Here is a 16,744-nt window from a genome sequence, read left to right as displayed (position 1 = left end):
TGCCTAAACCATCCTATTATTCTCTCATCAACCCTATTTGCTAGTTCTATTTCCACCTCTGCTCTCTACATCACTCCAGCTTATTGCCAACCTCTTCCTTTGTACATCTCATTACCTTGCTTTTGCCCATATTTACTTTCAGATTTCTCTTCTCACATACCTTTACAAATTCTGCCATTAACTGCTTCAGTCTCCCCTCCAACTCTGCTACAAGCACAGTATCATCTGCACACAATAATTGGTTTACCTGCTATGAAATACTGTGGCAGATGTTTTGAAATAGCACTGCACACCCCAAAGCTTGTTATATCATGATACTGATAATGGGAAATGAGGCCAAAGGATGTGCAAAATTCAAGCAACACAATGAAAGAAATAATTGTGACACAGAAAGAAATAAGGTACCAAATAATAAACCCTGATGTCAGAAAATCACACAGCCCAGATAGAATTGCAAATTGGATACAAGAATGTACATATGAACTAACAGACAAAATATACATGATAATACATTGCTCAAAGAAGGAAATGTACTGCAAGATTGGAAAGATGCGACTATTGTGCCAATATATAAAGGGGGAGATAAGGAAGACCCAACAAACTATAGACCAGTCTCCCTTACAAGCACAATAGCTAAAATATGTGAAAAAGTCATCAAAAATAGATGGACTGAACCTTCTGGAAGAAAACAATATACATACATATACCAAAGGCTCTTTTCCCCCTTATAAGGGAGGTAGCCAAAAAACAAAGGCATAAAAATCACTCTCATCCATTCCATCCCCATCACACTCCACTCCCATCCACCCTCCTCCCTCCCTCCTATCTTGGCACTTCCTGGATGATATGTCATCCCTGCATCCTGTCCACTGCCTTGGGTCAGAAGCAGTATTGCAAGACACAGCACATCTACAGCAAGGCTGATTCATTAAATTGGCAAAACCCCCGTCCTTCCCCTCATGCAGCAAAGGGGAAGACAGGGAGAAATCCCTTTTGGCTGCGACAAATTTTTTCACATATACTCCCTCACACCCAATCCCCCATCCATTTCACCTCATACATCACATCATCATCTATATACAACCCTTCTCCATTCACCCCAGTCTTCTACCATCCTTCCTCAACAGACATTCCCCTCTTCCCCAATGCCCCTTTTACCCCCATCCATCTCATCCTAGGTTGGCCCCTCATGTTCACTCCTTCAACATCTGCCTTCCACACCTCTTTTACTAGTCTTTCTTCACTCATTCTTTCCATGTATCCACCCTATCTCCCAACTCCCTTTCCACCCGTTCTCATCCTACCCTCCTCATTTCTCACTCTATCCATCCTAGTAACCCCTATCATACTTCTCAGACACCTTATCTCAAACACATTCAAACTCCTTCTCTCTTATGTTCCATGTTTCTGCCCCATACAGTGGTGTTAGTACAATCACTCCTTCATACAATCTCCTCTTAGTATCCACTCCCAAATGTCTATTTCTCATTACACTTTTTAATCCATCAAGGCATTTACTTGCTTCTCTCAATCTACATTCTACCTCCACTCCTCCCTTTCCTGCCAGATTCACACCCAAGTATCTAAAACTATCCAATTCCTCTAGTCTCTCTCCCTTAATACTCACTTCCAGTCTGCTGCCACTTTCTCCACTTGTACATCTCATCACCCTACTTTTACCCACATTTATCTTCAACTTCCCTCTTTCACACACTTTCCCAAACTCTGTCACTAACTTCCTCAATCCCTCCTTTGATCCTGCTACAAGCGCAGTGTTGTCCGCAAACAACAGCTGGTTTATCTCCCACTTTTCTCCATTTTCTTTAAACATCTCCAATCCCTGACCCACCACCCTTGCATTTACCTCTCGCACCACCCCATCCATGTATAAATTGAACAGCCAGGGTGCCATAACACATCCCTAATGAAGTCCTACCTTTACCTCAAACCACTCACTCTATTTCTAATCCTGACAAATGCTCTACTGCAGTGGCCGCGAAAAGTTTGGGCACGTAACAAATGTAAACACTTGTGACATTTAAATAATCATTTAAAGACCTATAAATGGCTTATTACATACCTTATTTACCAAGCGATTTTCCTTTAAGCTTTATGACCTTCTCCAAACATGTCGGGATGCATCTTGCCAAGTTTTGTACGTGTTGAGGAATAATATTATCCCAAATATCCTGTATTTCTGTTTTTAGCTTAGCTGTTTTTTAATTATATGCCATACGTGCTCAATGGGATTTAGGTCTGGAGAATTTCCAGGCCATTTTTTGAAGTAATCAACACCACAGTCTTCTAACCATTGGGTAACAGACCGAGCTGTGTGAGCAGGAGCTCCGTCCTGCATAAACCAACTAGCATTGCACTTTTCAAAACTTTCAGGCAGGTTATCACACAATAACTCGAAATAAGTGTGCTGATTTACACTCTCATTTTGTGCAAGAAACACTAAATTGCCAACTCCACCAAATGCAAAGCATCCCCACACCATAACACCTGCAGCATGTTTCACCACTTTAGCTGTATAGCGAGGGTCATTAGGGTCAGACCACCTGGGGCGCCTCACACGCTTCGACCTGCAGCCCGACGACACCACAAACGTTGACTCATCACTCCACAATACTCGTTCCCAGTCTTCTAAGGACCAGTCTTTATATTTCTTGCAAAATGCTATGCGATCACGTATGTTTTTTGCACTCTGGAGGGGAAGAACTTTAGCACAGCAACTACGGTATTGTAAATCTTTGGCTAAATGATCAGAAATACATCTTACAGACACATCATGCAGCAGTGCAGGGTTATTTTCTTTCAGTTTTCGAGCTGTGAGCATTGGATCTTTATCTAACTGCCTCCTAATAACCGTAGAAGTACGATTTGATATCTTCCTTGGCCGACCAGAGCGATGCTTTGGAGTAGGAATGATGTTACTTCCTCCGTCTCGAAATTTCTTGGTCTACTTTTGCACTTGACGCACTCCAATTCCCACACGAGTAGCAATATCTTTACACTTATAACCCTCCTTATAGAGGGTTATGATTGTAACAACTGTGTCTCTTCCCAGCTCTTTACCACTTCCCATTACGGAGATATCAAGGCACAAAAACAGAGACCACTGCAAAAAAAAGACTACTCCCCGTGAGAGATGTTTAGAAACTGACTCCACGTGACATCGAGTGCGCCTAAACAGAGTTGCTAAGTAGTGCGTATTGTCTCGGCTAAATACGGGTACAAACGCTAGCATTGAAAAATAACGAAAAGTTTGGGCGGAAAGTTGTATTTTTCGCATGTTTTGAGTTTAGCTGAAAGTTGGGGAGCCTATAATTTTGCGCCCAAACTTTTCGCGGCCACTGTACATACATTTACCAAAGCTTTTTCCCCCTTACAAGGGAGGCAGCCAAAAAGGAAAAGGCATAAAATCATTCCCACCCATTCCATCCCTAAATACACTCCACTCTCCCTCATATCTTAGCACCTCCTGGATGACAGGTCATCCCTGCACATTGTCCACCGCCCTGCATCAGAGGCAATGTCGCAAGGCACAGCACATCCACAGCAAGGCCGCTTCATTAAATCGGCGACCCCCCCACCCTCTCCGTCCCCCCTGTATAAAAGGAGAAAACAGGGAGAAATCCCTTCGGGCTGCGTCAAATTTTGCTCATACATACTACCTCACCCCCCATCCATTCCACCTCATGCATCACCACATCATCCATATACAATCATTCTCCATTCACCCATCTTCTGTCCTCTCCCGTCCTTCCTCAACAGACATTCCCCTCTTCCCCAAAGCCCCCTTCACCCCATCCATCATCTCATCCTAGGACGTTCCTTCATGTTCACTCCCTCCACATCTGCCTTCCATACCTCTTTAATAGCTCAACTACTCTCATAAAAAATCTTGACAGTTCCTAGAAGCTTTCCTCCTATCCCATATATCTGCAATACCTCACACAGTGCCTTCCTGTCTACCCTGTCATAAGCCTTTTCCAGATCCATAAAAGCCCAAAAAACATCCTTACCTTTTCCTATAGCTTTCTCACATCTGTCTTACCACAAAAATCTGATTTAAGCAACCTCTACCTGTCCTAAATCCACACTGTTCCTTACCAATTACTAACTCTGTTCCTCTCCTAATCCTCTCAATCAAGACCATCCCATAAGCCTTCCCAACTATACTTAACAAGCTAATCCCTCTGAAACTATTACACTCACACTTGTCCCCTTTTCCCTTGTAAAGTGGAACTATACAGGCACTCCTCCTGTCCTCCGGCACTCTACCCTCTCTTAAACATTAAATAACCTCACCAGCCAGTCCACCACCACTGTACCTCCTTTTTTCAGACATTCTGCATGACATCCATCCAGACCAAGTGCTTTACCTTCTCTCATCATCATAACAAATCCCTTCACTTCATCTTTCCCTATTTCTCCTCCATTTTCCACACTCATCACTCTCATTTTCTTTGCACTTCCCACTGCAACTACCTTTCCCTACCTATCCTCCTTCACATTTAGGCCTAAAATACTCTGCCCATCTTCCGCTTACTGCCTTCCGTTTCATTATCATCTCTCCATCTGCACCTTTTACCCTTTCTTCTCTACTAAATTCCCCTCCTCTTCCTCTCTTAATTTCTTTCCAAAACATCTTTTTATTACCTTCAAAATGTTCTGTCATACTTTTACCCCACTTCACATCCGCTCTCCTCTTTGCCTTCTTTATCTTATGCTTTACTTCTCTCCTCTTTTTTTTTTTTTTTGTACCTCTCATATGTTTCGCTTATCCTGTTTTGTAACCAATCTGTGAAAGCTCGTTTCTTCTCTTCTACAACCTTCTTTGCTTCCTCATCCCAGCACTCCCTACACTTCCTTCTATTTCCTCACATCATCCTTGTTCCACACACCATCTTTGAATACCTTGTGAATCCCTTCTTAAACCATCCCCATTCCTCCTGCACTCCGAGTTCTACACTATCCTTCACTTTCTCCCAATCCTCTCTCAGCTTCTTCTTGTACTCCTTCTCCTTTTTACAAAGGATTACAAAGGCGAAGCATGCCGACAGGAGACCTTTTGATCCATATCTAGGTCGGATGAAAAAAAAAAAAAAAAAAAAAAAAAAAAAAATCATATTAATAATAAAATAATAAATAAAAATTATAATAATGTCAATAACAAATAAAATACATAAATAAATGCATAGGTATAGTTAAAATAATAAACAAACAGGTAAATAGTAAATAATAAATTGACATATAACTAATGATAAATGAAAATCAGACAGACAAATGATAACAAAACAAAAATAATATAAGATAAATTATAATCATTACAGCATCTTACTTAGGTGTTTATCTAAATGATTCTTAAAGCTTCGAACTGAACTACATTGGACTATCTGTGCAGGAAGTTTATTCCATTCATTAACTACACGGTTGGCAAAGTTGTTTCTACCTACTTCCAAATTGAATCTATTTCCGGACAGTTTGAGACCATTGTTTCTTGTCTGATTCTCATTCAATGTGAAAATTTGGTCACTTTTGATGTTGTCAATTCCCTTTAAAATCTTAAAGACCTGTATCAAGTCACCTCTGAGTCTACGCTTTTTTAGGGAAAACAGATTCATGTGCTTTAGTCGATTTTCGTATGATTTATTTTTGATATTTGGAATCAGTTTTGTGGCTCGCCGTTGTACTTTTTCCAGTCTGTCAATGTCTTTAATGAGATTCGGTGACCATACGGAAACAGCATATTCCAAATGTGGACGAACTAACGATTTATATAGCTTGTTAATGAGTGATGGACTTTTGAAATCAAAAGATCGCGCAATCAGTCACAGAATCTTATTTGCTTTCTCAGAGGCTGAAATACATTGCTTGGATGATTTGAGGTCGTTACTGATAATTACGCCGAGATCTTTTTCACTATCCACTTTTGTTAACGAATTTCCAAATAACTTGTAATCGTACTTACTGTTATTTTTACCTATGCGCATTACCTTGCATTTACTTGTGTTAAATTTCATTAGCCACTTTTCAGACCATTGCTGTAATTTATCTAAATCTTCTTGAATATCTAATTGGTTTGAGTGATCATTTGCCACTCCGCACAGTTTTGTATCATCAGCAAATTTGGAAACAGTAGATTTTAGTCCATGGTCTATATCATTTATATATACTATGAATAGAAGTGGCCCAAGAACGGAACCCTGAGGAACTCCACTTGCAACACTTTTCCATCCAGAAGTTTTTCCATTTAAAACAACTCTCTGTTTTCGACCATTCAACCAATTACTAGTCCAACCTAATAGGCTACCACTTATTCCATGCAAAGCTAGTTTAGTAAGTAGTCTTTCGTGTGGGACGGTATCAAAAGCTTTTGCAAAGTCTAGATATATTAAATCTATATTGTTTCTTTTGTCATAATTCGAGATAACTGTGTTGTAGAATTCGAGTAAGTTAGCCACGCAAGAACGTTTCCGTCTGAAACCATGCTGGCTATCATTTATCAAACAGTTACTTTCTAAATGATGTTCGATAGCATCTCTGATGATAGTTTCCATTATTTTTCCTACGATTGAAGTCAAACTTATAGGCCTATAGTTATTTGGTTTCTTTTTGTCACCTTTTTTGAATATGGGAGTAACGTTAGCTAGCTTCCATTCTCTTGGGACATCTCCAGATATGATGGATTTCTTGAAAATAATTTCTAATGGAACAACAATCTCATTTTTAATTTCCTTTAAGATTCTTGGATGCCAACCGTCAGGCCCTGGTGTTTTATTAACTTTGAGTTTGTCTATACACCTTTTAATTTTTTCTTTTGTTATATTTACCGTAGTGAGTAAGTTTACCCTAGACTTTTCACAGGTTTCAGTTTGGAATTCACTTTGAAGTGTTTCGTTTACGAATACCGAGCTAAAATAATTGTTTAAGATATTACACATTCCTTCATTTGAATATTCAAGTTGACCGTCAGCAGATAATAGTGGACCAATGTGATTCCTAACAACCTTTTTATCTCTAATGTAACTATAGAATTCTTTGGGATTCTCTTTGGATTTATCAGCGATGTTCATTTCGTATTGTTGTTTTCTTTTTCTTATTGTCTTTTTTAAATCTCTCTGTATTGATACATAAGTTTCATAGTCATTAGATGCACCCGAGTACTTATATTTCTTATAAGCCTCTCTTTTTAGCAATACTTTTTTCAGTTTCTTTGTCGAGCCACTTTGGGCGAGCCTGATTTGGGGGACGTCTGTCCTTAAAAGGAATGTAAGTTTGAATCATCTTAGTGAGCGTATTTTGAAATATTTCCCACATCTGATCTACAGGCCTTTCGTTTAATTTTACCTCCCATTCAAGCAGTTCATTCTAAGCACCTCCCTACCTTTTGTCCTTTACAATTTGGTTTTAGACAAGGATAATAGATATAATGCAAGAAAGGGATGGATGGGCAGATTTTTCTTTCCTGGATTTACAAAAGGCGTTTAATAAAATACCACACAGTAAACTATTAAGAAAACTCAAAACAACAGGAGGTGTACAGGGAAAATTATTTAAATAGGTTTCTTGCATGGAAGAAAAATTATGAAGAAATGATAAGTGGAGTCCCACTTAGCTCCAATAATGTTTGCTATATATATAAATGACATGGATGAAAGTGTAGAATGTTATATGAACTTCTCGGCAAATGACGCAAAACTACTAAAGTAAGTATAGACAAATATTGTGAATCACTACAGTGAGAGGTGGACAAAGTTTGGGAATGAAGCCAAAAGTGAGAAGTAAACTTCAACATCAAGAAATGTAGACAACAGATTTTGGAAAAAGTAAAAAAAGAATATCAGGACAATATAAAATCAGTACAAAGGAAGTAAAGAAAGTTAGTTCCAAAAAGGACCTAGGAGTAATTATTAACAAAGACATGCCACCAGATAGGCATATAACCAAAATAATTGAAGAAACCTACGATTTACTAAGATCAATTAAGGTGGCTTTTAATTACTTGGACGAATTGTAAAAAAATATTAGTCACACTAATAAGACCAAGACTGGAGTATGCTGCAACACTATGGACACCTAGTACAAAAAAGAATATAAAGAAATTGAAAAGAATCCCATGAGCAACAACAAAGATGGCCCCAATACTTTCAAAATTGACATATGAACAAAGATTGTCTAAACTAGAACTACCAACCCTGGAAAAAAGAAGAGAAAGAGGATATCTATTGGCCATTTACAGAATCATGAAAGGCATGGAAGTCCTTGACAGAGAAGACTTATTAAAGTAGGATAGAAGAAAAACAAGAGGACATGAAAAGAAACTCAAAAAGGACAGTTATAGAAGAGATCTGGAAAAAAAAATAGTTTTCCAAACATAGTGGTGGATGTCTGGAACAAATTGGATGAAACAATAGTGTGTGCAAAAACCATACACAAATTGAAGAACAAACTAGATGCTGAGAGATACAAAGACAGGTCACTACAAGCATAGCTCCCCTTCCCGTATAATACAACTACATAAATACACACCATACAAGGGGGCTTCAAAAAGTTTGTGGAAAAAGGTGTATGAAAAAATTGCTTCATTTATGATGTTTATTTTTTAACATAAGTTCCATTAAAGTCAATACACCTCTACAAACGTTAATACCACCCTTTGACCCCTTCCATACGGTGCCGCACACGTAGGCGTCATGAGGAGCAAGTGGATTCGCGACGCTGCCATATCGGCATCTTGATTATATTTATTGTAGTCGCCCCTGTGTTTTTACATTCTCCCTAATCTGCTCTTAATCCCATTCTCTGTGGTTTTCAAAATTCACGGGTGAAAGAGAGAACGATCGATATAAGCCGTGACTATATTTTATGATGCAAGTATTATTACGACACATCATACGGCTGGCATTGGCTGCTGCCCGCGAGATTTAAGTCCCGTAGTGAAGTGGTTAAGTCTGTCTGAGTAGAACTGAGGATCATGTGATCTGAACCATGTCAAAGCAGCTCTTTTTACATCTTCAAATGATGGAAAATTGGTATCTTTCAATTATTTTTCTAAGCTTGGAACCAAAAAGAAGTTGAATGGGGCAAAATCGCGACTGTAAGGGGGATGTCGGATGATTTCCCAGTGAAATTCATGTAGCACAGCTCGTCTGCCGAGCACCATGAGCACGTGCATTGTCATGGTGAAGGGGACACATTAATGCAGGTTTCCAGGATGTTTTTCCGAGACATTTTGGACAGTTTTCTCAAAATGCATTCATAATAAGCAGATGTAATTGTTTTCTTGTTCTCAAGGGAGTCAATCAGCAAAATCTCCTCTACATCCCAGAAGACAGTGGCCATGACCTTTCCTCTTGAATGCTCAGATTTTGCTTTGATTGGTCCACTTCCACCCTAGGACAGCCACTTTGATTGAATTTTGTCCTCGGTATCGTATTGGTAAGGCCATGTTTCATCTTCTGTCACAATTCTCTGCAGAAAAGCTTAAGTCTTCATCTCACTTGTTCAAAATTTCCATTGAAAGATCTGCCCTTGTTTATTGCTGATCTGGGCGCAACAACCTAGAGACCCATCGAGTGAAAAGCTTGCTTAGCCCCAAACTCTCTTACCGGATGACGGAGATGTTGAGCGTGTCAGCTACTGATTCAATAGTTATTCGTCTATTCTTTTCAATCATATCACAGACAGCATCAATGTTTTCCTCACAAACTGCCATTGATGGCCTGCCACTGTGGGGCTCATCTTCAATTTCATTTCTTCCACTTCTGAACCGATTTATCCATTTGTATGTTGTTGATTTCTTTGGGGCATTGTCACCATAAACTTGTTTCAGAGCACCAATGATTTGCCTATTCTCACAACCAACTTTCACCATGAATTTAATGTTGGTCCTGGCTTCGATTTTGGTGGATTCCATGTTGCTTATATGGTGTCTGAATTCCAGCTGTGGTAATGCGTTATTACCTGCATTTATGTGTTCATGTTTGAACTTGTTATAACACATTGGTACAAGAATGTCCAGGTGCGATAAAATAAAATTCCTTCCATATAATTTTTAGTTATGGATTTTTTCCGCAAACTTTTTGAAGCTCCCTCGTACAAGAATTTAAGAACAAACTAGATGCTGAGAGATACAAAGATAGGTCACTACAAGCATAGCTCCCCTTTCCATATAATACAGCTAGGTAAATACACATTTGGTATTTGTTTCCATGGCAAGAAGTCATACATTCTAAATTAGTAGGAAATCTGATAACACTAATTATTTTTACAATAATTCTGTTCTTATGGTATTATAATAACATCTGGTAATTCATTTTCAAATTTAATAATACACATTCAGAGACAACAATGAAGTCAGGGAAAGCAGACTTAACAGAGTTGTTGTGTCTGGTAATTGGTGGGAACAGTTTACCCTGGAATGTTATACATTGATGTGCTTTCCAAAATTTATGATGTTCTTGTATTTGTACATTTAATTTGCCACTACTTATCAATGTTATCTTGTTTATTACAAAAATAAGATCACAGAACATTTTACATCTCAGGGAAGAATAAGATAATGTACAAGTGATTTAAGTAAATTTGCCTGGTTCTTTTATTTCTAAATTTATGCATGACAAAATTTACCTCATATTTCTAAACATATACATATTATAGAAAATCAAAAGTTGATTTGTTCATAATAACTCACATCATTTGCAATTCATATCATTTAACATATCATCTATATAACAAAATTATTTTCCCTCCTCGTAAGTGAGGTAGCCAGTCAAGATATACATTCAACCTCTACCCACCCCAAACCCATTTGTTTTCCTTTTTATTTTAGCTCTTTCTGAATGAGGGGCCATCCTTGCTCCTTGCCCATTATCAGGGCCAGAAGCAATGCAGCAAGATACAGCACCTCCACAGCAGGGCCCAAGAACCAAAGCTAGTTTATCCCCATTATTTCATTTACATAAAAACCCTCCTTCCTCATTTACTCATGAGTTAAATAGAGAAGATGAGATATCCCTTTGGTCCAAATATAAATATACTAAAGTTTGTATATTCCTTATTAATACTTATGCCTGAGTAATAGGTTAACTATGGTGGCATACCCTCTGATAATAACTACCATATATCATTGGTCTTAACTGTGTACTATAATGTGTTGTGTACTTTGCCTTGGTCACCCCTTTACAATGAAGAAATGGCCTCTATGTCACCACCTAACAAGAAAGGATTCTGAGGAAGGAACTACCATCTAACATCATAAAAAAAGGGAAAGCCTTGTACATTAAACAAAGAAATCCCACATGAAAAATTCAACATAATGAAATGTACACTATACCAAATGCTAAGACAACTGACTCCCAGTTTATGTTCACACCAGAACTGGAGGAAAATTGTCCCAGGGGATATGGAGAGTATATATAGAGGAAGTCTGCAGACCATAGGATGTCATCTCAGGTGTTAGCTGCTTTCCTCAAGATGCGCTTAATTCAAGGATTCAAATCAGGTTGCTCGGCCAATTTGCCAAGAGGGACCACCTATCCTGGCCTGAATCAGGAACCAAAGACATGCATTACTAATCCTAATGGGTTATCTCAGCACAACCACAGCAATGAGGTATTGCTCAAACACCAGCTCTGTATCCCCACTCTGCAAGGATGCTATGCACACCAAATAGGGCTAGATGGAATTCATTAGGAGTTCATCAGTTCTTTGGATGATCATGTTTTCCATCCATACAGGTGTTCAGCACATCTCACTGGCAGGAAACCCGTGAGGGCATTGGTTTGATTCCCAACAATCTGAACGTGAGGATGTATTACTATGGGTCCATTTCCAAGTCACCAATTATTAGGAAAGGAAGAAGGGGAATGGTCACCGATGACCAGCTTTCCCTATGTGAAAAGGTGGTGGAAAAATAGTTGAAAGCGATTTTGAGCCTGGTCCAGAAACCAATAGTTGGCCCTCAGGACTGCATCTCCAGGTGAAGATGATGGGGCAGATGGAATTAAGAGATAATCAACAAGGAAATGACTCTCTGAGATCCATTTCACGGGACCACTACAAGTACATCAACGGTCTCCACAGAATCAATAGCAGTACATGTATTTTTAGTATGACTCAAATAAATTACATTTTCATATTGTTATCAGCCTTCCATTATAAACTTCAATCAAAATAATATACATTTTCACATATTACGATATGTAGAAATTTCAGTGGAAAATTCCAAACAAAATATTACTCCGCCATACCTTATTCCTTTATCTACTTCCTTGGCTTCTTTCAGAGCTTCTTCAAAACGTTCATCAACAACGCAGTTGAGAATAGGGTTGATCTCTTTAATCCGTTCAATGAAAGAACGGACAACCTCTTCACTTGTCAACTGTTGAATATGAAAAAAGAATTTTTCAGAAAAAAAAAAATACTTGTCATAGCACTGGGATTACAGACACTTTGATAAATAAATTTCTGAAATTTCAAGATTAAACATGCACAAAATAGTTATCTAAATGCAGCTATACAGGTCTATCTATCTATATACAAAGGGCTTTTCCCTTTTACAATGGAGGCAGATATACAGGTGCCCCTTATAAATAGAGGGTGTTACATGAAACAATCCTTTGTAAATTGCAAAACCACAAATACAAACACAGCACATCCACAGCAAGGCAACTTCATTAAATCGGCGACCCCCCTCTCCATCTCCTCATGCAGGAAAGTAGATGGGGAGAAATCCCTTTAGGCTGCATAAAAATTTTCTCACACATACTCCCTCTCCCCCCACCCCCCACCCATTCCACCTCATGGATTACATCATCCACATACGACCATTCTCCATTCATATCTGTCTTCCGTCCTTTCCCATCCTTCCTCAACAGACATTCCCCTCTCCCCCAAACCCCCTTTTAACCCATCCATCCATCTCCTAGGTTGCCCCCTCATGTTCACTCCTTCCACATCTGCCTTCCACACCTTTTCTACTAGTCTTTCTTCACTCATTCTTTCCAAGTGTCCATCCCAATACTCTTTCATCCACCCTATATCCCAGCTCCCTTTCCACCCCCATTCTCCTCCTCACCTCATTTCTCACTCTATCTAGCCTAGTAATCCCTATCATACTTCTCAGACACCTCATCTCAAATACATTCAAACTCCTTCTCTCTTCCTCTCTTATGTCCAAGTTTCTGCCCCATACAGTGCTGTCATCACAATCACTCCTTCATATAATCTCCTCTTAGCATCCATTCCCAAATGTCTATTTCTCATTACTTTTTTTAATCCACAAAGGCAATTACTTGCTTCTCTCAATCTATATTCTACCTCCACCTCCACTCCTCCCTTTCCTGCCACATTCGCACCCAAGTATCTAAAACTATCCACTTCCTCTAGTCTCTCTCCCTTAATAATCACTTCCAGTCTGCTGTTACTATCACCCCTTGTACATCTCATCACCTTACTTTTACCCACATTTATCTTGAACTTCCTTCTTTCACACACTTTCCCATACTATCACTTCCTCAATCCCTCCTTTGATCCTGCTACAAGTGCAGTGTTGTCTGCAAACAACAGCTGGCTTATCTCCCACTTTTCTTCATTTTCTTTAACCATCTCCAATCCCTGACCCACCACCCTTGCATTTACCTCTCACACCACCCCATCCATGTATAAATTGAACAGCCAGGGTGCCATAACACATCCCTGAAGTCCCACCTTTACCTCAAATTACTCATTCTTTCCATTTCTAATCCTAACACTTGCTCTACTACTTTCGACAGTTCTTAACAGCATTCCTTCTATCCCATATATCTGCAATACCTCCCACAATGCCTTCCTGTCTACCCTATCATAAGCCTTTTCCATACATACATATACCAAAGGCTTTTTCCCCCTTACATGGGGGGTAGCCAAAAAGAAAAAGGCATAGAAACCACTCCCACCCATTCCTATAGTTTCCACACCCCTCCACCTTTTTCCCTCCCTCTTATCTTGGCACCTCCTGGATGATGGGTCATCCCTGCATCCTGTCCACTGCCCTGGGTCAGAAGTAGTATCGCAAGACACAGCACATCCTCAGCAAGGCCGCTTCATAAATTCAGCGACCCCCACCTCTCCCTCCTCTCATGCAGAAAAGGAGAAGACGGACAGAACTCCCTTCGGGCTGCGTCAAATCTTTTCTTATACATACTTCCTCACCACCCATCCCCCACCCACTCCCCCTCATGCATCACAGCATCATCTATATACAACCCTTCTCCATTCACCCCTATCTTCCATCCTCTCCCATCCTTCCTCTACAGACATTCCTCTCTTTTGTAATGCCCCTTTCACCCCCATCCATCCATCTCATCCAAGGATGCCCCCTCATATTCACTCCTTCCACCTCTACCTTCCACACTTCTTTTACTAATCTTTTTTCACTCATTCTTTCCATGTGTCCAAACCATCCTAATACTCTTTCATCAACCCTATCTCCCAGTTCCCTTTCCACCCCTGTTCTCCTCCTCACCTCCTCATTTCTCACGCTATCTAGCCTAGTAATCCCTATCATACTTCTCAGATATTTCATCTCAAACTCCTTCTCTCTTCCTCTCTTATGTTCCATGCTTCTGCCCCGTACAATGCTGTTGGCACAACCACTCCTTCATATAACCTCCTCTTAGCGTCCATTCCCAGATGTCTATTTCGCATTACACTTTTCAATCCACCAAGGCATTTACTCACTTCTCTCAGCCTACATTCTACCTCCACCCCCAATCCTCCCTTTCCTGCCACATTCAAACCCAAGTATCTAAAACTATCCACTTCCTCCAGTCTTTCACCCTTAATGCTCACTTCCAGCCTGCTGTCACTCTCTCCCCTTGTACATCTCATCACCTTACTTTTACCCACATTTATCTTTAGCTTCCTTCTTTCACACACCTTCTCAAACTCTGTCACTAACTTCCTCAATCCCTCCTCTGATCCTGCTACAAGTGCAGTGTCGTCAGCAAACAACAACTGGCTCACCTCCCACTTTTCTCTATTTTCTTTAATCATCTCCAGCCCCTGACCCACTACCCTTGCATTCACCTTTCGCACCACCCCATCCATGTAGAGATTGAACAGTCAGGGCGACATAACACATCCCTGATGAAGTCCCACCTTTACCTCAAATCACTCACTCTCTCCATTTCTAATCCTAACACAAGTTCTACTACTCTTGTAAAAACTCTTGGCTGCTCTTAACAGCTTTCCTCGTATCCCATATATCTGCAATACCTCCCACAGTGCCTTCCTGTCTACCCTGTCATAAGCCTTTTCCAGATCAACAAAAGCCCAAAAAACATCCTTACCTTTTCCTATAGCTTTCTCACATATCTGTCTTACCACAAAAATCTGATCCTACACAACCCCTACCTGTCCTAAACCCACACTGTTCCTCACCAATTACTCCCTCTGTTCCTCTCCTAATCCTCTCAATCAAGACCCTCCCATAAGCCTTCCCAACTACACTCAACAAGCTGATCCCTCTGAAACTACTACACTCACACTTGTCCCCTTTATCCTTGTGAAGCGGAACTATACAGGCACTCCTCCAGTCCTCCGGCACTCTACCCTCTCTTAAACACACTCTACCCTCTCTTAAACAAACATTAAATAACCTCACCAGCCAGTCCACCATAACTGTACCTCCTTTCTTCAGACATTCTGCATGGCATCCATCCAGACCAGGTGCCTTACCTGCTGTCATTATCTTAACAGCTGCTTTCACTTCATCCTTACCTATTTCTCCTTCATTTTCCTCACTCATTACTCTCATTTTCGTAGCGATTCCCATTGCAACAACCTTTCCCTCCCTATCCTCCTTCACATTTAGCAACTCCCAACAATAATCTGCCCACCTTCCTCTCACTGCCTTCTCTTCCATTATCATCTCTCCATCTGCACCTTTTACCTTTTCTTCTCTACTTGATTCGCCTCCTTTTTTTCTTCTAATTTCTTTCTAAAACATATTTTTATTGCTTTCAAAATTTTCTGTTGTACTCTTACCCCATTTCACATCTGCTCTCCTCTTTGCTTCCTTTATCTTATGCTTGACTTCCCTTCTCTTTACTTTGTACCTCTCATACGATTCCCTCATCTTAATTTGCAGCCAATCTGTGAATGCCTGCTTCTTCTCTTCTACACATTTCTTTGCTTCCTCATCCCACTACTCACTACCCTTCCTTCTATTTCCTCCCGCCCTCCTTGTTCCACACACCATCTTTGCACACCTTATGACTCCCTCCTTGAACCATCCCCATTCCTCCTCCACTCCTAGTTCTACCCTATCCTTTACTCCCTCCCACTCCTCTTTCAGCTTCTTTTTATACTCGCTCTCCTTTTTTTCCTCATTTAAGCAGTTCACTCTAAGTACCTCCCTACCTTCTGCCCTTTTCCTCTTTCTCCACCTATTCTCCACTCTCATTTTACCTTACACCAGAAAATGATCTGATATTCCCCCACTCTCTCCCCTTAGAACATGTACATCCTTAACTTTTCCTACCATACTCCTGGTCACCACTATATAGTCCATTAATGCTCTATCTGCCACCCTTCCATCCACCACCCTCTCCCATGTGTACTTATGCTTGATTTTCTTCCTAAACACTGTATTTGCTATCATCAACTCTCTTTCAAGACACATCTCCACCATCATTTCTCTGCCACGATTTTTACCTATAACTCTATACTTCCCAATCACTCCCTCTATTGG

The 16,744-nt window shown here is 40.1% G+C and overlaps 1 protein-coding gene across 13 annotated transcripts in view; it reads right to left on the bottom strand.

The window, feature by feature from the left end:
- The window catches only part of LOC143036683 (fatty-acid amide hydrolase 2), a 128,716-nt gene that overhangs the window by 82,286 nt on the left and 29,686 nt on the right, over window positions 1-16,744 (bottom strand). For all 13 annotated transcript variants that reach the window (XR_012967392.1, XM_076204258.1, XM_076204261.1 and 10 more), the window contains one exon: window positions 12,261-12,391. Coding sequence is in view for 12 of the 13 variants with exons in the window: in XM_076204258.1 (XP_076060373.1) it covers window positions 12,261-12,391 (131 nt within the window). In the remaining variant the exon portion in view is untranslated. The remainder of the gene's footprint in view (window positions 1-12,260; window positions 12,392-16,744) is intronic.

This window comes from Oratosquilla oratoria, chromosome 21 (genome assembly GCF_046742065.1).
Source record: "Oratosquilla oratoria isolate Oo_2021 chromosome 21, ASM4674206v1, whole genome shotgun sequence".
Lineage (NCBI taxonomy): Eukaryota > Metazoa > Arthropoda > Malacostraca > Stomatopoda > Squillidae > Oratosquilla > Oratosquilla oratoria.
The sequence above is the reverse complement of the archived record's forward strand: the minus strand, read 5'-3'. Positions and strand labels throughout refer to the sequence as shown.